This window comes from Sander vitreus, chromosome 8 (assembly GCF_031162955.1).
Source record: "Sander vitreus isolate 19-12246 chromosome 8, sanVit1, whole genome shotgun sequence".
NCBI classification, from domain to species: Eukaryota; Metazoa; Chordata; class Actinopteri; order Perciformes; family Percidae; genus Sander; species Sander vitreus.
Genome location: NC_135862.1, coordinates 8,961,195 through 8,986,553, shown reverse-complemented (window position 1 = coordinate 8,986,553; position 25,359 = coordinate 8,961,195). Strand labels below are relative to the sequence as shown.

Here is a 25,359-nt window from a genome sequence, read left to right as displayed (position 1 = left end):
GAGTGTATATGGATTTATCTATCCTATAAAATGTGAAAATTTCCATTACAAATTACACAGTAGTCCAAGGGGATAACTTTTGTTGAACGACAATAGTATAGTTATGAGACTTCAAAAGGACAGTAAAATATCCCCTCATTGGTTTCACATTTGAATTTTCTTTTCCTTAATAACCCAATAATGAAAAAAAAAAATGGCGCACGCTGATACATATTTTCCCTAGTTTAGAAACTGGCAAAAGCACATTTTGGGTAACACTGTGGGATGTAAATTTAAAGCAACATTATTGTCATGATCTTAACACACCATATGCTGCTTCTTTTATTAGAAGTCAGTTAATCATACGTCGGTGCAAAAGGCTCTAAAAATGATCAGGTGCGGCTGTTTCAGCCTAGTTGAGCCACCAAACTGGAGGTCTTCAAGACATTAGGTCATCAGTGACTGTTGAGAGAGACAGGGCCAACATCTCTTGGCAGCTTTGTGTGAGTTTCAGATCTGATGGGGGACAATCTGCTCTGTGATGCAAAAAGTGAATTCCACTGGGAAACTGGCCCGGCTCCAGTCAGGCCTCTACGGGTTGTCCCACATACTGTACAGTGAGAGTAGAGAGAAGTGAGACAGAACATGTCCTCAAAACCTAAACTTCACCTCCTTTACAGTACCTGCAGCTTTAAGCCCCTTAAAAAACACTCATAGACACACACCCTTTACACACTTGGCCGTTGCGGTGCAGGGGCCCTGATGAGGAGTGAGGCTGACACATGCCAGCAGAGCCCTCCATGCCTCCCGCTGGCAGCGCTAACAATGAGTTCCACAAAGGCAGCACCGGCAGAGGGGGAGTTTTTTTTTCTTTCTTTCCCAAAGCTCTTCTGCGTGATTTCTTCCTCAGAGTGCACACTCCGGAACTTTTCAACAGCTTTCAGCTCCCTAATGTCGGCACTTCCGCAACTTCTGACTCAGAGACCAGAGCTATTGTCACAACTACAGAGCTGGCATTGCCTCTTAAGCTTGGAGGCCTTGTTACTCACAATGCAGAGCAATTAACTCACTGAGAGTTACCACGTAGATTTCTGGTCTTTATTCTTGTGTGTGGGGGGGTACTGTTACAGTGTTTGCTGTATTTTAAAATTCAACAGGAACTTTCACTCTTTTACAGAAGAGGAAAAAAACGGAATATTTGTCCTTTACTTCCTGATGGAGTGGACAGTCTTGGCAATCATGACAAGACATTTGCAGCATTTGGATGATGGCAGGTTTTCACTCTGTGTGCACAAGACAGATCATTCAAAACTATTATGTATTTTTGGAATGGGTTATAAGGTTTGAAGACCGGTGGATTAGAAGAATAAGAATCATGAATTAGAGCAGCTATAAATAACACAAAGCACTCATCTTTTCCCCCCCTTCAACTCATCTGTCTCACAACTTGATGGGTGATTTCTACCAGCTGCATTCAGAGGCAGTTTGTGTCTATATGAGAGGTTCTTTTTCTGTGTGGTGGTGGATGCACAGCCCAGCTGAGATGTCTCTCCTTTGCAGGCTGATTTGTCTTGATGATGAGAAACCCTGCAGGCTCCTCTACTCCTATAAAAGGATTAGTGAAGTCTGGCACTCTTACATAACCGCTGCAAGTTCCTGTGCTGAACAGTCAAGTTTACATGCTCAGTTCCAGCAACTTCAACAGATCAGAAAAAAACTCTCCACCAACTGTTTTAATCATATTAATGGCCATTCTACAGCAGAGTTGTCGAACACAAGAACGTCACTTATCCTAGTCCGCCCTGCTCTGGATGGATATCTTATGTCCTTACATCTAAGCTACAGACCACAAGCTGCACCGTTTGGAAAATAGAAACCGCTATGCACCTGCTCACACATTTTGGTCACAGGTTGTAGACTTGTTAGCGGCATGGCTCTGGAGATGAAAATGTTGGCGTCGGTCAATCGGTCCACCACTTTGGTCCAGGCTGAAATATCTCGACAACTATTGGATGGATTACCAAAAAATCTGGTTCAGACATTCAGGATCCCCAGAGGATGAATCAAAAACCCCTTTGGCGATCCTCTAACATTTCCTCTAGCACCACCTTGAGGTTCACTGTTGTGGTTTTGAGTGAAATTTCTGACATTTCACACATTCATGCAACCCGCAGGAAAAACAACTTTGGCGATCCTCTGACTTTTTATTTATCATCGGGTCAAATTTTCAATTTGTCCAATACTTTGGTTTATGACCAAATACCTGCAAAACTAATTCCCATCAGCCTCAGCTGCACTTTATGTTTAGTGCTTTTTGGTAACTGTTAGCATGCTATGATATAAAAAAGTAATGCATACCAAGGGCTGTCGTGAGGTGCTACTCTGCCCTCGACAGCCCTTGGTGTGCCGAAACGTCGTCAGAATAAATAGAGAAATGCATATGGAGCCAGAGTGCGCAACACCTTTTTCTTACTTTCAACTGACAGCATGCTAACACTAAACTAAGATGGTACATATGGTCAACATTATACTTGCTAAGTACAGTCACACAGAACAGCGAGCATGGCTGTGGACTTTTAGCCTTGTTCTTGCATTGTTAACCCAGCTGTACAGCCATGCCTGCTTGTTTGAGTACATTAGAAATACATTGGAAAGTACAACACAATCTACTGGCGTTAATATCCATCACAGTAAACATAGCAGCGGACTAATGGACACTAGCAGCAATCTTGAAGTCTGCACTCAAAGATTGAGAATTTTACTGTTGATGTGTATGACGCATATGATAGCGATGTGAACATTTGAAATTACTGTCAACTTTGTTTTCTGCTCAGATGATGAAATGATTATCTCGTAAACATTACCAATGGGACATGTGTTTTGAATCACATTCAAACACTAACTAGTGACTCATGTTTAGATTTTTTAACAAAGCTAGTTTTACTGTGGCTCTGCCCAAATTACTGGCATGTAGATCCACATCACACATGTTTTGTATAACAACCGTTGACAAACAGCAGAATCACTGCAAAGAGTTTCAACATGTCACTTGTGTTGACCATGATCTAATTTGTTCTGACAGTCACAACTGTACATCTACTTTTACAATGCTAAACATAATGCCTTTAAAAATAAATTCTCATCCTACATACAGTATATAATCACTCTACAGACACGGGAGTTAATGATATCTAATAGTTTTGCTTTTATTCATCCAGGTTTTCAGATATCCATCTCTGAGACATCCGCCTCCACCCAATACAGAGGAGGTGAATCTAATTGTAGGTGGCCGAAGGCACTATAGCTCTGGTAGTTATACGTATAACAAGAACACAGCTTCTGGAAAGACATTGATGATGAGTTTTTTTAAATGTAATTTTGCAACATTTTTAGCACCCCAAATGAAATTGTGTCTGCCTCTATTGTCTTCTTGTGGCTGCAGAATTATTAGAGACAAAACCTAAGCACATAAAACCAAAACTGACTGCATGGATAGACATCACCAAAGATAAGATTTAAAAAAGAAATTCTGGGTGAACTGAACCTTGTAAAAATGCAGAGTTGCAACATGAAGGTTGGCAGTTTGAATCCCCTGCATGGACAGGCAATTTCTGGGTGGAAAAATGAAAAAATATCCTCCGCAATCTGTGATTTGGAAGTGTACAAGTTAAAGCATAGCTATTGGAATACAGAACCAGAGGACAAACGATAAGCAAACACTGACTGTGTGGCAAGGATGACGTGATCGTGTTTTGAAGGTTACTGTTTGATTGCAACTCTGAAATATAGATTGTCCCTGAATGCACCTCCATGGACAAATTACCTGAATGGAAAATAATTACAAAATGACAAAAAGTAAAGGAAGGAAATGTGGTGAATTATCTATTTAAAGAAGGTTTCTGCAGGTTGGTCGTCATTCCCTGCTGAAATAAATAGAAACCAGGAAGAAAGCCAGAAAATCAGACAAAAAAACATTTGGAAATGTGGACCTTTCATTTAGAATATTCACTACAGATGTGCAAAAGATGATCTGCAGTAATCTGAAGTATGTACAAATAATAGTTAATGGGCTAATACATGCAAAACCACTATTATAACATTTCTATAATCTCTGTTTGACATGTAATAAACAGAAAGGTTGCTTTGGGTGAGCATATTAGGCAGGTGCTTGAAATGTAAATGTAGTGTTTGTTCCTGTCTTCTTCTTCTTCTTCTTCTTCTTCTTCTTCTTCTTCTTCTTCTTCTTCTTCTTCTTCTCCTCTTCTGTTAGCAGACATTTCTGCACTCGGAATATGTGTGTGTCCCCTCCTGAGAAAGCCATTTATTGAGACCTAAGCGTGACTAAATATATCACAAGATGAAAGTCATTGGGGACGTCAGAGCCACAAAGCATGCTGGGTAATTTAATGTGACAGCTACAAAACACACACACACACACACACACACACAGCAGCGTTATGACCACACAAATTTGGTATTACCATTTTGGTACGAGCAGTAATGTAGCTAATAATCCCTCATTGCATAAAAAGACTGTATGAGCTCACAACTATGGTAGAGTACAGTAGCTCAAAGTTTCAAGGAGTCTTACTGTAAACTGTGATGGATGCTGAGGATGGTTTACAACAAATGTTTGGGTAGTATTTTTAGTCTTCTAAATTAGTTTGGTTAACCTGGATGTTTGTTTAAAACATGTCTGATCATCGGACTCCTCGTGTTTCTCGCTCCATCTGACCTCTTTTAAACGTTGCTGCCGTGTTCCCACATCTCAGCAGTTAACTTGGTGCATGCAAATGTTATTATTACCAATAGGAATGGTGGCCAAAACTAAGAAACTAAGGCTCAGGTTGCTTGAAACTGGAATGCACTAATTGCAGTAAACCCAATGGGCCTTTTTCAGCAACGTCCCAAAAGTGAAAACCCACTCAGGCCCTAGGAGGAGCTGAACTGGGAAACCAATTGAAGACGAGGAGGGAAACTTTTGTTGTTTTTTTTGTCTTTAGGAAGCGGCGCTGTGCTCCACTGTACTCACAGAGGCTCCACTGTTTGGTGCCCAGTAGAGATCAGTAAGACAGGCGGAGGGGCCCCTTCCCGACAAAATGGAGCATAAACACAACAATCCCTTTATTCAGCTGTTTGGACCTGCCATCTGAACAGCAGCTTGTCATTAAATTAACATCACAGCAGGCGAGCGCCCTGGCCCTTGCTTCCCAGAGCATTGTGGTGCACTCACGAGGAAACTCATTCTTTCAGGGGATACCAGGTCAAAAAGTAGGGGTGGTATAGACTCGTCCCAGCAGCTTTGGCCCTGAGGAATGGGAACAGTCGCCGTTCCACTGTTAGTCCTCGCGAGGCCGAGCGTTAAAAGGACAACCTTTTAATTCCTGGCAGCCGTGAAGGACAGAGACAGATTTGCTTTTTGTTTTTGATGTTGTGCCCATTTCTCGCCATATCCACCCAGAGGACAAGACTTTAGTGCCACGTCGCATTGCTGCTGCACAGGATGCAGAAAAGGCATGTTGTTGTCTATATTTGTCAGAGCACGCCAGATTATTAGACTGGGCGCAGTTACTCTTTAAAGTTCTTAGAAACAAGAACCAGAACAGCTGCTAAATGGTCCTTAAGGGGACATTTATTGAGAGTAAATAATGAAATTTTAACCTCCCTATTTGGTCTTCATTTAAAGAGTTTTCTACCACTAGCGGTGCCATGGAGCAATGACAGTTGGTGGCATTAGTGTGTCAAGAAATATGGCCAACAAAAGGAGGCAATTAAGAAGACTGCAAGCTGATGTAAGTAACACAGATTCCAATAAAAAAAAAAAATGGCTTTGCACGTTTTATGACAAAGCAAATGTGTTCATCAAGTTTATTTGGCTTCAATAATTTAAAAAAGAGGCTCTGCTATGGTTTGTTCCATTCTTTTATTGTTTACTGTCATTGAACATGAATACTTAATCAATGCAACTGATGACTAAATCCTACGTACACGGATGACACCAGGGTTGCAGATATGGACACTGAGATATCCAGCTACTGTACTGCAGACACAATACTCACTACAAATAACCAGATTACAGAGACATCGCTATTGTTTGTGGATACTATGCAGACTGATGCAGAAAGATTACACGGGATACTTTGCAAATACGTTAGCATGTTAGCATGACAGAGTGTTGTTGGGTTTAAATGAGTTGTTGTGGTCCAACTGGGTTTCTGTCTTGTCCTGATGAAGGTTGCAGAGCTTCATTCCCGGACGTAAATCCGTGTGCACACTACGTCATCTGCCGCAAAAGTCTGGAGGAAACAAAAATATAATTCTGCATATTAGACTGAGTAGCCCTTAGGGTCAGCTGGCAAAACAAATGCTAAATTAGCTTCACATTTTAAACCTGTTTGCACCTGTGACAGTCAGCCTCTGAGGCCTCAATATGCTTCAAGTACTTTTTGGATGATCCGAGCACTAGCCCTGCATCAAAAAACACAAACCCTCTCATGCATTTGAATGGGACCAGGCTACCGATGCAGCAGGGAAGCCAACGAATGGGGGCTCCAGCTCAAGAAGTTTAACCAGGTTCAATTTGCCAATCAAATACATGCAAGCGCACATGGTATATTACTTTGTAATGTAAAATCCGTATTTCTACACGATCGTTGCAACAAAACATGAAACAATTTTCCTTGTGTTAACTTTCCAGAGTTGTAAAATCCTGTGTCTGAGTATTATAAACCTCTGTGCAGCGTTTTGGCATCTGAAAAGCCTTCAAATTCACAGATATTTTACTCAAACTGGACTTTCTGGGTTGTATTTCATGTCTCACCAGTACCTAAAACAACACACACCCCTACCAATGCAGCCCTTTGCATTGTTTTAACACAATGCAAGAGACTGCGATGATTGCTGATTTTAGTCCGACACCCCTGCCCCCACACCTTTGTCACACCTGAATCAAGTTTAATTTTATTAGCCATTTCAACAGTGCAGTCGATAGGAATTTGGTGTGCCCACATATATCGGTGGGGCAACATCCAAAGCCAATGATTCGACCACCAAGCCCACCTCACGCAATGATTGGTGTGAAAAGGCAGGATTTTCTCTCAAGGTCTCTTTTTTAATTTTACATTTTAGCTACCTCTGTCACTGTCCAAGTGTGCGCCCTTATCCTAATTTGTACTAATTATCATGCACACAATTATCACTACAATGACACGCAAAAAAAGACTTTGAAGAGAGATTCAGGAGGCGTGTGTGTGTGGCTGTTTGTGTGCATCGTGGCCTGAATGACATGTCGTACGAACTGGACCCAAGGAGTCTCTGCTCTTTTTTGTTTTCCCTTAAAAAAGCTTTTAAAAGTAGTCTTTGCATTAAATTTTGAAATGAAAGAATGCTAGATTGTTGGGTTATGACAGATACCATATTGTTTGCAGTCTCAAAATGTCAAGGAAATCTTATTAACCAATGATGCTTGTGACTGTGTGGAAGAACATCACAGTCCCAATTATGGCATCAATATAGGTCATACTGCAAACTGTTGATGATGAAACCAAAAGAAACTGCTAAATAACTTAAGTATGGGTCCCTTGAATGCACAGGCGTGAAGTGATTGAGTCCAATCCTCTGATGTGCCGTAATCTTTTCGTTTTATTTCAGGATTATGTAGCCGGAGAAAATCCACGCGACTTTTCCCTTAAAGTGTTTTCAGACTAAACCAATTAAATGGATCATGCAAATCATATGGAAATGTGCCCCACTTACAGTGTGAACTGCCACAGACAATCAGACCATTGCTTTATGATCGCTAGTCCTCCTTTTGAGCTAAAGCTCTACCATTGTTGGGTTTGTCTCTGTGTCTGGAGGCTTTTTTGGAAACAGATAGATATGATTCAGATTCATACAGTGTTTGTTTTGGTCTTTCCAATTGCTTGTCCCAAATAAAATAGGTTGTCTAGGTGCAAAGATGACTCATCTCTCTTTTTCAGTAGAGAGGTTTAAAATCTTCCAGTATTTGTTTAATCAGCGTCAAATACTGATGCATTTAAAACGTTTTTTACTCTAATTGGAATGAAAGTTTATGAGCAGGTATTTTTAGCTATGCTGTGATGTCATTTCCTTACTGATTCAAAAGCGCTTTTGCACACCTCAGTGGACAGTGTGCGGGACTTCTTCAACAAATTTCCTCACTGATGTCAAGATAATTGGTTGATTTGGTTATTTCGAACATCTAGCAGAATACGATTTCATAATTACACATGAAGGTATGTAATTTAGTAGCTCATCCATCAGCTCCTTGGCTACAGTCTGACTAGTGGCATCCAATCACATTCAAACAGATGTAGCGCATGAGACTTATCATTGCTCTACTGAAGCTCCCTTCACCCCCCCCCCAGCTGTCTTGTTAGGTTTTGTAGCATTTGGTATTGTTGATTTAAGATGTAATGTATGTGTGTTTAATAAGGAGAGATCATTTTACCAGCAGTGTCCTCCTTGCTGACTACGTTTATGTTCAACCATAATAGCGGCACGTAATGCCGGCCGGATTACCTTTTCTATTAACATAAAGAAGAAATAAGTTACAAAAATGTCGATACTGAACATGTAAAATGTTCACTGGCAAGATATTTCAGTTGTTTTTTTGCCAAAAAAACTAATGTAGTTATAGCAATTACAGCACACATATATGGTTATGTTTAGGTGAAGGAAAGAGAATGGTTATTTCACTCTCTTTACACAGTGGTTTCTTATTATCCTTCACGCTTCCACCAACACTATCAGGCTGCTGTGGCACCAAAACTAGGCCAGCTGGCTCAGGTGAATGTTGATGAGATTTACTTGTCAGTGTTGCCATGGCAACATATACAAGCTGCATGCACTGAGAATCAATTTCAAATCATTTACCCGCAACTTGACTACATGATGTAAGAATTTGGCTCAGCGAAGCTTTTTGCTGTTAGTACTGAATAGAAAAAGTCAAATTTGGGACTCTACAAGCTGCACTGTAAACGTGGTTTATCTGCAGGTTGTATGGTGGTGTGACAGCAGGGAGGACTGAGGTGAGAAGAGCAGAGCAACACAGATGCTGTCGCAGCTCGGCCAGATGAATCTCCATTAGTACACGAATGCTTCAGCTCCTCCAGGGCATCTGGGCCAAAGTGTCACCAGAGTGGCAGGCGCTGTAACACATTCTGCTTTTATCACCCAAACATTAGAAACGATTCAATATCTTTTGCTTTTCTCTGAACTATGATGAGCTTCTAGTGGAATATTGAGATGCAATTTAACCATTCTAGATATGCTTCTTCCCGGTATTTGCTTCTAATATAAAGCTATACGCAAACATCCTGTGATTACTTTTTCAGGCTTTTGCCTTTTGGACATTCATCTTACAAGTACTCAAGGAACAACAAAGTAAAGCGTGGGAGCTTTGAACGTTGAGAGAGGAAATCTGTTGAGTCCCTGAGAGCTGTTCGTCCCGTTCATTGGTTTTGGACGGCTCCCCTGCACATCGTTCGAGGGGCTTTAGACCCATTGACATCTGCCCATATTAATCTAGCTAAATACAGGGGGTATTACTGCAATGTCAGCGTAGCAGCTGCTCTTGTTCTCCTTTCAACATCTCTCCGTGGGGTGGATGAAAGCTCGGCTCCTTGGGAAACGGCCTCTCTCATTTCCTTGACGGATGAATCTCCCGGGTGACTTCATGCACTCCCTGCCTCGTTTCATTAACTATTTCTCATCGTAATGCACCTGATGTCTTCTGAGTCTCCATGAGAACAAGCCACGTAACAGACAAACCATACCGATTAGCTACACATCAGATCGTAATCTCTCTGTACTTAAGTAACGTTTTAGGGTGAACACTTTATTTATTTATTTATTCTCTTCCTCAGCCTGAAATGAGAGTTCATTAATCACCTGAACTTTACAGCTTTTGTAAAGAAAGAGTTTTTCCTCTTTCCTAAGCAGTAATTTATTAAGAGACTTTCAGTGAGATGATGACTCATTGCCCTGCGCTCACCAGTATGAGCTCGTCGCCGTTCAGCTCTCGGGTCCAGTAGGTTTTGGGGCCGTCCCCTTCCACCAGAGTCTGCTTACAGTACATCTTATTCTCCGTCTCCCAGGTGGCGAGGCTCTGCAGGGGGAGGGATAACAAGGTGGGAAGGTCAGTATGATGGTTTCAGTCAGTGATGGTGAAACACATTAGCAAGGCGTAACCTTTAAAGGGTCACTTTATGCCAGCATCGCTCATTGGTGGGGTCAGAAATGTGCTCCAGTGCACCTAACAGGATGTCAAAGCGTAGTGTCACATCATCCAGGAGTACACTTCTACACCACTGCATCACGGAGAGAAGTTAAAGTGGCTACAATCGGCATTTTTATAACGATAAAGTATCAAATGATGTCAATGTGAAAGGGGTTGCTCGTAGTGATGAACCTACTGAGAATTATCACCTGAATCTGCAGCTCCCATTGGCTTTGCGGAGGCGAAGCGTTAGCAGAGCTGAAAAATATTGAAGGACCTCTGAACATCTGTCACTTCCTAATTAGCCTCGTTTTGTCGTTTTTCACTATTGAAACAAATTGCTTCTATACATTACAAAGGTTCATCTGTTAGGGTTCCTGTATCCTCAACCATACTAAACAGGCGTTGTTATGCATTCATCCAATCAGATGTATAAAGGGTCCATGTTTATATCACTGTTGGTCTGGGGCTGTTTTTCATGGTTTAAGCTTTGCCACTTAATGCTATAGCATACAGTGATATTTTAGACAAAGCCAGGTCTATAAAGAAAACCCATCCATACAAGTGGAGGCCATTATAGCAGCAGATTAATGCTCATGGTTTTGTTTTGAGATTTTTAACAATCATGTATGTGTGCAATGTCCTACTTTAAAACAACTTTGTCCCATGCTAATTCATCCATTGCAAGCCCTCAATGAATGAAGTAATATAGTATTACAAATCAGTAGCCTGTTAGTGAGTTAAAACAAAAACATCAAATCCTCTTAGCCCTTTGGTCGGTCAACAGTCCTGGTCTCCGTCTGCTAATTGACTTCAACAAATGACTTCAACAGGATTAGTCAGATTTTGACTTCAGGACTAATTGCTCCTGAAGTAACTGACTCAAATTGCCTATCAGAAAGCTAAGAATTCATAAAAGAGCAGGACCAAGTTGACCCTGTGGTGCTAATTTGTGTTAATGGTGAGGATTTATCATTTTGGTCAGCTTAGGGTCCATTAACTGCAATCATATTTCATTACTTTAACTATAACCTACTGACACAAAAGCTGTTCTGTTAGAGGAACAGTTTGACAGTTTGGAAAATATGTTTATTTACTTTTTTACTGAGGGTAAGATGAGGACATTAATATCACTCTGATTCCAAATAAATATGAAGCTGAATCCAGGAGACAGTTTAGCTTAGCATAAAGTCTTAAAACAGGGTGAAACAGCTTGCCTGACTTTGCCTGCCTCCACTTCTAAAGCTCACTGTTAATTAATATACTGTTAATATTAGGCTATATCTTGTTTGTTTAATCCATACATAAGCCGAAGTGTTAAAACAAATTAATTAGTGAGCTTTAGAGTTGCTGGTAGGCAGATTGTTATGCTTAGACAACGCTATGCTAGCTGTTTCACCCTGTTTCCAATCTTTATGGTAAGCTAAACGAGCTTTTCTGGCTGTAGCTTCATATTTAAAGGAATATATTACACATTTTGGGAACTACAATTATCTTCTTGCCAAAAGTTAGATGGAAAGATTGATACCACTCTCATGTCTCTCTATTAAATATAAAGCAGCAGTGGCAAGAAGACGGTTATCTTAGCTTAGCACATATACTGGAAACAGGGAAACAGCTAGCATGGCTCTGTCCAATGTTAAATAAAAATCCACCCTCCAGCACCTCTGAAGCTCACTGTTTCTCACGTTATTGTTTATTTAATCAGTACAAAACTGAAGTGTAAAAAAGAATCAATCAGTGAACTCAAAAGTTGTACTTAAAGAGCTAGGCTAGCTGTTTCCCCCCTTTTTACAATCTTTATGCTAAGCTATGCTAACTCTCCTGGCTGTAGCTTTATATTTAATAGACAGATATGAGAGTCAATCTTCTCAGCTCAAACTCGGCAAGAAAGTGAATTTGTGTATTTCCTAAAACGTCAAATTATTACTTTAACTGCTATTTTAGAGTTAAATTTCCCAATAAAGTCTTTATTCCAAAGATTAGCTTGCTATACACATTTTCATGTGTTGGCTTCGCGTTCCTATCTGACTCTGATTATGTTTTCCCACACTGCTGAAATTTGTTTTCCTCTCCAAAAAACCAGCTGCATTTTCCTTTTCAACATAGCATCTTAAGCTAGTGATCCTGCTCCAAAAGCCTGGAACTGATCAAAACTGCTGTTGCTTCAACTCAAGTACAACATTAATATATCCAACAAAATTAAAATCGGGATAGGCCTATAATGAATAACCTATCATGTGTTTCCAGCATTTTCTTGCATAGTCTATTTGTAGTGTTGCTCATAGACAATGTGTTTAACCATTTGTAAAAAATAAATAAATAAATAAATAAAATACAATAAATAAAAAATAATGTATTTTATAAAGCACCACTGCCCAGTGTTGGATGGAGCAGCAGCCTCAGTTTCTAAGAGGCAAATGTTAATCACCATATCAAAGGTAGGGAAAGCCATCATGGATCCCTGTGGGCTTCTGTCCACAGGCTTTGCCAAGCTGAACAACAGCAGGGCTTTTCTGCAGCTCTCCCTCTGATTTTTTTTCTCCTAATAAAGCCAGAACCCAGAGAGTTGATTAGCTACGGCTCCATTTTAACGATAGCATCAGTCTCAGCCTCTGAGTCGGATGGATTTTCTCTCATTCTCTCTGTTGCACATTAAGTCGCAGACAAATTCTCACACATGGTCTTTCTCTTCTAAATAACACACTAGAGCTTGTGCTCACAAATGTGAGACCAAGACAAATTCAACCTGTATTTGTTTTTACCATGTCCTGTTTTTTCTGTAGCTTTTTACTTATCGGAACATCTACTGCCGTTGGCTTTGCTTCAGTCTCTCACAGACTTTACATTCCTTATCAGACACAAACATTTAATTTCCTGCTTGGTTTAAAGTTTTTATGCTGGATTTTTACATTTCTTTCAGAGCCCCAAATAACACGCTCACTCCCTCTTGGATTTATCTCTTCCCACAGTTTGATCACATTATCTCTCTCACGTCAGGGTTTGCTCATCACTTTTCCCCCTCTCAGCAGCTTATGCCTTACACTTAGGACAACAAATGAGTTGCTCTTTATCAAACAACTCATATTTTACCAAGTGACAAATACCACATCTTAATGGTGAAGACATGCAGAAGTGCCTTTCAAAAATAACCAATTATGACTGGGTGTAACAAAGACAATCTGACAGTACAGAACTCCATCATTCCAAAAGTCCCAACTTCTGGAATGATGGGTTTTCATAAGAAGCTATGGTCCTAATTAATCATCCCACTTCTTTTATGTGTCTTAGTATATCATTTTTTTGTCTCAACCACAGTTGGTGATTTTTGCAGTCTTGTTTTACAGGAAAAAAGTAATTACAAATCAACCTGAGGAGCAGACAGAATGACAAAGAATGTTTCAACTTTAAGTGTAATGAGACACAGATTCTACAAATGGAGCTGCGAATCCAGAACTCAGTTTTTTGCTCTGCTGCATATCAGAATCAATCCAAAGGAATCCTTATTCTCTCTCTCTTCTCTTTCAACAGATTTTTCATTCGCCTGTCATTCGCCGCAGGCCTGTTCCTGCCCTTCCATGCTAAATGACAAACTGTCAAAAGAAAATAAATCATGCTCGAGTGTTAGCCACTCCGTCCTGATAATACATTTCCATCTTTATTCATCAACCCCAAACCTCTCCAAGGCTGCTGAGCTTCACAATTACCTTCCCCATCACATCATAGGATCACCTGTCAGTGGTAAATAGTCCATTATTTGGAAATACATATGCCATCTTATCCTTGTACTTTGTGTTAGTATGTGATACTCTTTAGTGGATGCTACATCTGTTTCTTAAGTCAAATATTTTTATCGACCGGCTTTGTTTCTAATCCTTACGTATACAACATCTGCTCCCTTTGCCTCTCCCCATGGCAGATGTCTCTATGGCAACCCACTGGGTTGAAAAAGTCCATTTGTCTTAGTATTTCTGCCCAAAAGTGACTTGTTTTATTGTACATTGGGAAATTAAGCTTATGAGTTGGGCTGAAATTGTTGCTCCATCACAGACGCCGTCTTATTTCTCAAAACTCAACTTCAGCTGCACAAGGCAGCAACAATGCCTCCATCCATCAAAGCAGATACATAATCAGATCGTAATGACTTCCACTCTGCACTAACGCCCGTCTGGTGTCTGTTTCTCTGTTGTCTCTGAGACTGGCAGGAAGTCTCTTATCACTGTCTCCTCCTGAAAGGCCGTCTGATCCCACCGCACTCGCACAGATTAACTGGAGCTTTTTAACCTTGTGGCGGTGTTAATCAGCCCTATGCTCTCCGCCAGGCACAGATCAGTGTGTAATCCCTTTAACCACAAGGGTAGCCGACCTCAGCCAAAACCCACTTAGTGCTCTCCTGCCAACAACTCCACCTGAGAGTCCGCCAACATCCCACACTGCCCACCTCACCCCTCTGGCACATGTGCCAGTGTCGGTAGGCGCCGCCTCCAGCCGGTTTAGCTTCACTCTTGCGTATGATTGCCACACAAGAGCACAATGTGCTTGTTGCTTGGAGCCACCTCCTTGATTTCTTCTTGGTAAAAAAAAAATAGACAAAATATATTGTACAGTCAGAAAGTATTAAGATTTTAGGACTATTATGGTAAAGTTCTGGCTCTCAGCTTTAATATGAGGGTGTTTACATCCACATCAGATGAACAGTGGATCGAATGTAGCTAGTTCAACCTAATTTCAGGTGACATAATGTAATTGGACAAGTTAATATAAACTTAAAGCTGCACTAATCAATATTTTTACTGCACTGCTACAACACACACAAGTTCACCATAATCTACAAAAGAACTACTTACATGTGCGCCCTCATTTAGAAGTCTCCCAGCTAATCCTGCCTTGTAACTGACCGAAGTTGGAGAAACTTTCTTTTACTGTCTATGGAGCTAGCTAGCTGACATGATCTACATCTGAGCTACTGCGCATGTGCGAGTGCAATCAAAGATAGTACAGAAGAAGAAGAAGAAAAGAGGTCTTACTCTGTAGCTAAAACAGAGACCAGGTGAAAAGAGGAGCTGCAGCAGAGAGAGAGAGCTGTGCAGTACAACAAAAATATGGTGTTTTTTGAAAATTAAACCATGTAAACCTATTCTGGTACAACCTTAAAATACAATTATGAACCTGAAAATGAGCATAATATGGGCGCTTTAAACTTTTGCCATATCTGGTCAGCAAAACTCCGAACACATCTTCCTTTTTTAAGAATGACTTCAATGCCGTTCTTTGTTCTTTTCTCAAAGAAAAGCTTAACTCCAAGTCTTCCAGAAGACCGCTGTTCCAAGCAGCAGCAGCCATAAGCCCGCCCACCGACTCTATACACGATGTGATTGGCCTAACTAGAGTTTGGTTTTTCCAGCTTGCAAGCCAACGGAGAGTGCCTAGACCCGCCGAGCTGCAAATTACATTTGCTGCCGCTAGGGTGCGCCTAGATTTCTAGGCTAGTCTCTAACAACTCCTGAGGGAAATATCTGTCTAGCTGCTAAATGCTGCACCATGTTCATCAGCTAGTCCACTAACTGTGTCTGGCAGTTGTTTCCCGTGAAAAAAGCTCTTAAAACCCACTGTACAGTAGCTGGTGAACATAGTGGAGCATTTAGCAGCTAAATAAACAGATATTTTCACATGAGTTGGTAGCAGCTAATGGCAGAGTGGATATTTAATTCAGTTCAATTGTATTTATAGTGTCAAATCATAAACAGATGTAATCGCAGGACACTTTACAGATAGAGTAGGTCTAGACCAATATTGAGCTTACATTAATCATGTGACAACACAACATCAAATGAATGCTCATGTTGCTCTGTGTCTTCCGGATGTGTTAAGGCAATTGTTTGCTAACACATCTGCCATAAGGTCTTTATATGATGATGATGTCAATGTTGTGTTTTCATCCTGTTCTGCTTTAAATTCGTCATATTTAATATTTGTTTGCATATCCTCTATGTCTTGCTGAAGTCTAGCTAGTCGTTGAAGATTTTGCAACTTGGAGTCTTCCTCAGTAATGCTCTGCCACTCTTGTACTGCAACTGTCTTCACTTTTATTTTATTTTTTCGGGTACTTTTTGCCTTCAGTCTGATCTTCAGCAGTGAAACACATGATCAGTTGGAATCTAAAATGAGCAAGGGGTTTGCTGCACACTAAAACTCAGCTCAAGAGCCACTTGCTGAAATAATTTCAGCAATTTTGGATATTCTGGAAGGACAAAGTTGTGTATTATTTGTGAGTATACAGATGAAAAACTATATACTGTCCTAAAATTAGAGGTGAATAAAAATATCTACCCAATATGGATGCAAACAACGTCACACTTGAACGATAGCTTAAAGCCACTTTAACCTCACAGTTATTTTTATTCATTTATCTCCAGTGTGCTGCAGAGACCAAACAATGAAAAACATGTCACTGTCCTAACACCTTCTATAATGCTGATGCTCAAACCCAAACAAGTGGATGTGGCAAATGTGTGATGACAACTCGACTTGAGGTGTAATGTGGTGAAAAGCCACACAGAGCCGTCTAGCCCTGCCCAGTACCCACCATGCCCCAGGGCACAGACAGTCTCCTGGGATCAGAAATAGGTCATGTCTGCTCTCCCTGACTGCAACACGTAGTTGACACATTAAAATAAAAGAAAAAAATATGTATTTCAGATTGTAGCTGTTGAATGTTGTTTTGCAAATTAAACAAGCATTAAGTGAAGCAATTTTGCATGTTAATATATAGACATTCACCCTTAATTAATTCTGTACTGCACATACCCAGAAGGGCATTGTGGTTTCCATCTCTAACCACCATGATGTTTTTTGATGATGATTTAATAATATTAGGAGCTGTAATGCTCAAAATTACACTCACTACATGTTTTTACTTTCTATTCAAACTCTTCAATTACATAAGTCAATGTATATTACATTTACAGTATATATTCAATACATTTGCAGATGGGGCTTTCAAATATCAGACCATAATCATCTGTAAAGTAAGTCCATCCTCCAGCTTTAGGGTGATGGTTCTTCTATGAGTAAAATATTTAATGTAAAATGTTATATGCACCACGTGAAATTTGAGGATCCCATTAGGAGAGTTGTTGTTAATGTTAATATTTCTGTTTATTTTTACACTGTTTCTTCTTAATGTATATATAAGATGTTTTAATAAAACCCTGCAATTGTAGAGATCAACATGAATGCTGATATGAAAATGTACGGACACGCTCAAGGCTAAGGATAATGCTTTTTGGTGTTTTCAAGAATGTGACTCATCCATAAAACCCCAAATTCATCCAGTGGTTAAAGAAACTTGACAAGTTTTACTGTGACTGTTAACAACAACTCCCCAATCAACATGTGTTATGCAACTCTCCTCTGCTACACTGCAACAGCCCTGTTCTTAAAGGAAAGTTTGTACATACCGATGGATGAGCATATTACAACACGGCACTCACTCATTTCAAACGTCTTTTTCTCAGAGGTATTGTTATGTGCACCTATGGGTGATAAGGTGGCATGCTAATTGAAGAGACTGAGCTGTCCTGCAGATGTGTCCTTTGGCAAAACACTGAATCCCAACCAGCTCCAGGATTCCCACAAAGAAAAAATAAATTTTTTTCTCTCCAAAATTGCATCTGTATGACAAGCAAAAAAGTTGCCTTTCGTCTGTCACGTTAGATCAGTTCTGTTCCCCCCTAAATTCCATATGTTACAGCCTCCTCAAACACTATGCGTCACCCCAAATTGGTACCACAATTTCTACAGCTATTACATTTCTACAGCTATTAAAAAATAGTATCTATTCTTGGAGAATTATGATTGAGTATATGATAAATTATAAATGATAACATTCTGGATCATAAAAAGACCCTAATCCATCCCTTACTGTGATAATATAATCTCTTATTACTGATCACTACATTTTCTTGGTAAATCCAATTTCAAAAACATCTTAAAATCACTTAAACGTGCGTTTCATGAGTTTTGATAACACTGTAATACCCCGGTAATCACAACTAGCACACCTGAAAAACCTTCTTCTGTTAAATTGATCCACTGCCTTTGACGTATTTCTGTTTTGATTGTTGATCCAAAGTTTGCATGCCAAATACTCCGTTAATATGCCATACAGTGAACATACATGACTATAATGAGATAACTTTGATTTATCAGTTAATGAACTGCTACATTTCTGTGGCTCCTATCACATTTTGTCAGTTTGTGTGTGTGAGAGGATAACACTGGATTACATGTTAACGTTGTTCCTCCTTGTTTTGTGTCCTCACTGATACAAAACAATACTCTTCCTCTCTCCAGCTCAGACACTGGTTGTGCGATAAACAGATGTCAGCCTCTTGACCATTAATGTGGAATATGTCATTACCTAAAGTGACTCAATGGCAGCGTGTTTTCGCCATGACATCTGGTCTCTAAATTCTTAAACTCTGGAGCGCTGACTTCCTTCATTGTGTAGGTGCAATGAGTGCAATGATAATAATAATAATAATAATAATAATAATAATAATAATAATAATAATACATTTTATTTGGCGGACACCTTTCTAAATATACAAGGACAACTTACATGTTTAAGAGGGCATAAAAAAAGGAAATAGATTAAAATACATTTAGCTTCATAGTAATACATTTTACAAAATAGACAACATCTGGAAAGTGCTAAAAACGTCAGAAAAGCAGTAAAAAAAGTGTATCGGGAGGGTTTCTATGGCGATGTAGTACTATGGAGATTTAAAGATTAAAAGCTTTCTTAAAAAGGTAGGTCTTTAACATTTTTTTTAAATGAATTGACTGTGTCTGCAAGATACGGTATGTAACATCAAGAGGTGGCCAACATATTGAGTTTAATTCTATTAATTTGATGAAGTAAGACAGACAATTATAAGAGAAAAGACCTTTATGCTTTGACTAATTTAAAATACACAGATGGAGGTCAGCTTTGGGAATGCAATCGTAATGTGTTTACACATTATCAGGCTGAACAATCGAGCTGCCTCATTCACTTTATCTAATTATACAGCCTACATATTTACTGCACAGATGACGTGCACGTCTCAGTGTTGAGATCATATCACATGTCTCATAAGAAACCAGTTTACTCTTATTACATGTAACAGAGCACAGCCTTTATGTCAAAGCCTAGAGTACTTTTTCCTACTTCAGTTTTACAGTTTTACAAGTATTTTTACAGAATTTGTCATGAGGTCCAAGAATTTAGAAGACCTTGATGTTCCTGAAAAAATAAAAAAAATAAAAATACATTTGCCTTCTTTCCAAACCTTTGTAGTGGCTCTGACTATCGATCAGGATGTGAGAAATCCCCCTCAGGGCCTAAAGAGGTTCAGAGAGAAACTCTCATCCATCCCGACTCAAGCTGCATTTAATCCAGCTGCACAGACGTGAGGATGGTACCAATGGATGAAACTGCAAGGAGGTATTCATTTTTCATTTAACCCTCTTCAACAATAGCATACAGATATATTTGAAGACCTTTAATACACATATACAAACACACAGAGAATAACAAAGGATGTAAACATTTAGAGGATTCATTCAATTATATATCTGTAGATGTTAGGATTAAAGGGCTGTTCCCTTTGTTAATACGGATTTAATCATTTTGGCATCATCCAAAAGTTGATGTGAAACAAATGTGTGGCTCTTAGGAAAGAAAACTACTCAATATATGTCCAAGAATATACTATTGTGTTTATATTCCATAGTGAATACCAGTGCTGCAGAGAATCTGAGATTTTGACTGATTCAAACCTTTTCTGTACTTGTCCACATTACACATTGGCTTGTTTTTGTCACTGTGAAGACATAGCATTGATCTACATCACTTCCCTGGAAGCCTCTTCTAACTTTAACTATAGCAACTACATCCTTTATCCCAATCTTAACCCCAACCACAATCTTCATCCTAATCAAAAATTAAGTCGTAACCCCCAAAATAGAACTGTTGTTTTTTCTTGACGAGGAGGTGAATGTGTGAATAGATGTTTGTCCCTGTAACATGTTTAATACAATAGACACACACTAACAAACCGTTTAGTTTTTTGTCATTTAGGAAGACATTGCATTGACTTACATTCATGCCATGGAGACTTACCTTCACTTTTACCATAACCACCACACGCCTCACCCCAACACTTAACTAAACTTAACCCAATCATAAACCAACACTAGAGTTTAACTGTTCACCTTTAGGGGACTCTAAAATGTGTCCCCGCATGGGAGTGGAGTCCCCACAATGCCATAAATAAAACTATATGCTAACACACAAATTTTTTCATATTTGATACATGATTTAGCCCATTTAATTCCTTATACTTAACATCACATGATGACAATTTTGCAAACAATACTGTTGTGTTTTAGAAACGCAGATGCATTTCAGGCAGCCATTGGCTTCCATTCATTTCTGTACAATAAATAGCAGCATCTTGAAACTCAAAGTTGCAAATTGTGGGGTGTAACCACAATATTCTTCGTTCTATTCTGGATGGAAACTTTTGTTGCATCGCATACCTCACCCCGCCCACCATGATTCCTGTCTAAAACTGCACTGTCAAAAATCATATTGTACAGAAGAAATGGAAACCAATGGCTGTTAGAACTGCAGGAAAAATAAATGAGAAAATGTAAAACTTTGTGTTAAAGGACTAAAACACAAAGGTGCGGCCCTTGAAGCTGTGAGTGTTACTCCCATTCTACACTAGAACATCTAACCAATTCACTATGAGTGCGACATATTTTAAATATCTGAATTTTACCTTGCACTTTCGTCCATCCACTGTCTCCTCATCAAATTCTTCACCGATGTGGAAGTTGATCTCAGTGGTGCGCACACTGGTGGATGTTTTGATGTAGAACTTCTCACCATCCTGACGGATCTCCACGTGGGGGTTGGAGGCCGCCGCCACAGCCACCTTCCTCAGCATGGTGTTCACGCCTGACCAGGAACAACCCAGGCCAGAACAACAAGAGGGAGAAATCAGAGGTCTGTGTTACCGTTTTAACAATAGTCATTTAGTTATTAAAGGGGACATTAGTGGGATTATTCACTGCCTCATAGAACAAAATGACTAAAAAATATTCTTAGGGATGTTGATTATCATCGTTACTCATGACTCAATAATTACAACATGCTGCCTTTTCTGGCGCTTTGCTAATTGTCTGAACCTAGTTAGTAGTAAAATAAGCCAAGCAGACATTATTGTTATTATACCTAATTACAGTATTATGCATTATGATATTTAACCACATTATCAGAAATGCGGCGTCATGATTAATTAGCTAATACAGTATTTATATGATTATTAGAGGCCACTATTAAAGGTGCTTCTTACTGGTTACAGACAGAGGTCAACAAGAGTTATAGATTAGCTTAATACACCATAAAATCAAATCAACTTAAATCATGAGAGACAGATGTAGAAAAAAGGAAGAAAGTCAGTTAAAGGTTGATCTCTGCTAGGTACAGAAAAGCTGAGACATGCAAGAGAAAATGAGAAAATGAGAAAATGAGAAAAAGAGAAAGCGGCTGCATCTAGGTCGTGGGAATATTGTTCTTTTGTTTTTGCCACAAGAAAATCAAATGGGCATGTGTGTCTGATAAAGAAAGTGAGACACAAATCAGCACAAAAAGAAGAAAGAGAGAAATAATGCCTCTTTTATATCTGTTGGTGGTAACATTTTTACCGAATCATCTTCCAGTTCCTTTCTATTCTGCCTTAGTCTCGACCCCACCCAGATTTATACCTCTCCAGGCCCTCATGCCAACTTCAATCAGACTCTAGACCTTAAATACAGAGGCAAGTGCTGAATCCTGGTCTCCTTGTATTTCCTTGTATGGTTAACAGTAACATCTCCAAGCTTAAATTTAAGAAATAATGACAGAAATGTAGATGTTTCATAGTAAAAAACACAATAAATGCTCTGTGGCTCTGACAGAAACCTCAACTATGTCTAAAAACTGAGAGAAATCTGTGGAATTTTTGCCCTTATATCTGTGTGATGGATTATTCAGCCACGTCCAGAAGAAAAAAACTGAACTCTTGTTTCTTTTGGTCTGGTGGCTGTAAGGGTGGTGAGCCTGGATGTGGTACTGCCCGGGGTTGTGGCAACACTTTGGCACTATGCAAGGCCATCTGGCTTTATGTCCTGCCAAAGTCCTGGATCTTTTATTTTACTGGCCTCTCCTATCAACGGAAATAACTGAATACAGCCTATTGAAAGCCAATGTCTTTGCAGACAAGATCAAGTATTTAATTCTGCAAAGTTTTCATGGATTAAAAAAAGAATCCTCCCTAATTAGTTCTGAGAGATCCTCCTCACACAAAACCACTGTGGTGTTTCTTGGTTCTTGGTCACCACCCAGGCATAAAAACGTGTTAATTTGACAGCTTACACTCGACCCCACCCATGATCTGAGGGACCACAGCATGTTTTTATAGCATGAAATATGTATGTATGAGCATCAGTGAGCCAAGTTTCTCGTTTCTAAAAAACTGACATTGAATTTCTCTTACATTTCAAATATTAGACATTTTTGTGCGTAATGTGTGTCCAAAGAAATGGCAAATGGACAATAAGCTTCAGTTTCTCCACCACCATTATTACAAGCAGCAAATAGTAAGGAGTGTATGCTCTTACAGAAAGAGGTAAAGATCATTTCCTCAAACACTGCTAACCGAGTGTCTAAGGTTTCTGCTGATACCAAAGTATTTTTACATTCTTTGATCAAATACAGACACACGCCTGTTCTCAATTAGCAAACTGTGAGTCTGATCAACTCATACAGCTCTGTTCACTCAGCGTGTTCACTCTGTTATCTGTACCCTGGATATAATGAACCCCTCCTTCTGTAGGGAAACATCAGAGTCAACACATAATTATGAAGATGTTGATAGAAAGTGGCGGCCCTGCAGCACTGGAATCCACAGAACTTGCCCACTGCAGCTCCCCATTGACCGAGCCCTTATTTAAGAGTGAACGAGTGATGTGCTCCGGCAGATGTGGTTTAATGTGCTCATACATGGATGAGGTGCTGAACTCGGAGAGTGACTGATTTCTCATTCAACTTAAAATTCCGACTGGAGGGATAGTTGCCTTATCAACCTTGCGTCAAAACAAAACATGAGAAGAGATTCTTTTTTGGTTAGCATTCTTTTGTAAATCAAAATGAATCAAACCTGAACTATATTTTCAGTTGACTTATTTGGACTGTGTAATGTGTTTTATGATGGCCGTTAAGAGCTTCCTCAATGATTGTAGGGTCTTAAAGAGAACTGTGGATTAACTGACATTAATCTATATTTTTCATATTGTCAACAAATCCCATGAAAAGACATGTTAGCCTGTCTCTAAATACTTTCTTTCTTTCTTGTCTGTAGTACTCAGCCCCAAGCCCATTCATACCTAATACTGACGATGTAAATCTTTTGTTACAGGTCCCAAATATATACTTTCATTTAAAAAAAATTATGAAGTAACTTCCTAAGACAACTAGGTACATTCATTTTTCGACAATGAAACTCAAACAGGGGTAAATGGTGCATTTTCTGTGGACATTTTCAGCTGTAGATAATTCTATATTTGGCATACACGACAGGACGGTGTATTTAGGATTAATTCAAAATAAACTACAGTGCCCAGGTTCATCATTAAGAGAAAACATGTCACCCAATGCAACAGTGGCTCCTTTATATTAAATTAAGATTCATGGCACAGAGGAATCTAAAGACAGGCTATGGCTACAAAGGCAGTACTTTTTTTTTGTAAATAGAGAAATGTATGGTTGGTTTTGTTTTCTTCATTGGATTTTTTTGTCAACAAGAAATACTGTAGAATATCATCAGCTTAAACATTACAGTGTATTATAGCAGGTAGGGGTGTGTAAAGAGTGATTGCAACCCCAAAGCACAAAGCAGATAGCACTGAAACACTCAAGACATGTTCCATGTGTGGTGTTAAGTGCTGCAGCGATGCACACACAACTAAACTGTCAATTGTTTCAGCTTTACAAGGTACAGGGTACTGTTTTGAACTTAACTTTGACAGATTGTGTTAAAAAACAAAACAGAAACATGTCTAAAAAAGTTAGACTATCAATCCATTTGGTGTCAACAGTTCCTGTAGAGTTGTTGAAGCAGCTTATCCCTGAAGAGTTCTACATTATTCTAAAGACACACAGCCTTTTGATGTGTCCTGTCTGTTTGAGCAGTCCCGGCGTGACGAAACGCTGCAACACAATTGAATGACCCAGTTAAACTGGTTCCAATCTAAACCATCACAACCATCAGTTAAGGATGGGTGAAAAAGAATGAAAAAAGATAGGACACAAGAGAATAGCACTGGGCTCCAGAGAGCTCCCCTGACATTGCTAATGCATGCCCTACTTAAATGCTTAACATGAATAATGTTGTGTGCCCCCCTCCTCTCTTCATGTAACAATACCACGTCTGTTTAGGCTGGATTTTAGCATCCAGTGTTTCATATCTCCTGTAAAGCCGAGGGATTTCCCTTCAACAACATCTCCCCGTAGATCTCTGCGTTCTTTTCCCAGGGAGCTTCTCTGGACAATACCATGTTGTTGGAAGTCAGGCATGCCATTCTCCAAGAACAAGAAAAGCCTTTTTTCTATGGACATGATGGATAGTCAGCCTCATGCAGGGATGTAGCGCTGGCTATGAAGGGGGGGAGAGAAAGGAGACAAGGAGAGGGCTTACCCAGGGCTTTGAGAAGTTCATCAAAATTCTCACTCCTCTTCATCTTCCAGGTGCCGGCAAAGTTAGGCATGTCTGCTGAGGCTGAGTCCGAGGGCTGCTGAAAGAACCTGTTCCACGCTCTGATGCCTCTCTCTTTCCTCTTCCTTCTTTCTCTCTTTGACTTTTTCCCACCCTCCTTCTCCTTCCCTGTGTTCCTGTCTCCTCTGCTCTGGGCTCAGCCTCTCAATACACCCAAGTTTTTTTTTATTTTATATATATATATATATATATATATATATATATATATATATATTTGGTTTTCTTCGCACACTCTTGCTTTGTCTGTGTGTCTCAGTGTGCTGGCAGCAATCT

General features: G+C 39.6%; 1 protein-coding gene across 1 annotated transcript; it reads right to left on the bottom strand.

The window, feature by feature from the left end:
• Window positions 1-5,963: 5,963 nt before the first annotated feature.
• crabp1a (cellular retinoic acid binding protein 1a) lies at window positions 5,964-25,105 on the bottom strand. The gene is made up of 4 exons (XM_078256676.1): window positions 25,009-25,105; window positions 21,052-21,230; window positions 9,995-10,108; window positions 5,964-6,275 (listed from the first exon to the last, which is right to left on the bottom strand). The coding sequence occupies exons 1-4, from the start codon at window positions 25,076-25,078 to the stop codon at window positions 6,225-6,227; spliced, it is 414 nt and encodes a 137-aa protein (XP_078112802.1). The 5' UTR covers window positions 25,079-25,105; the 3' UTR covers window positions 5,964-6,224.
• Window positions 25,106-25,359: the final 254 nt, after the last annotated feature.

Bases quoted from the DNA above. Each gene is read 5' to 3' on its own strand.
- crabp1a (XM_078256676.1), bottom strand. From the start codon at position 25,078: ATGCCTAACTTTGCCGGCACCTGGAAGATGAAGAGGAGTGAGAATTTT. The intron at 21,231-25,008 runs GTAAGCCCTCTC...GTTCCTGGTCAG, and splicing joins TGAACTTCTCAAAGCCCTGG to GCGTGAACACCATGCTGAGG. The intron at 10,109-21,051 runs GTAAAATTCAGA...CTCCCCCTGCAG, and splicing joins TGGATGGACGAAAGTGCAAG to AGCCTCGCCACCTGGGAGAC.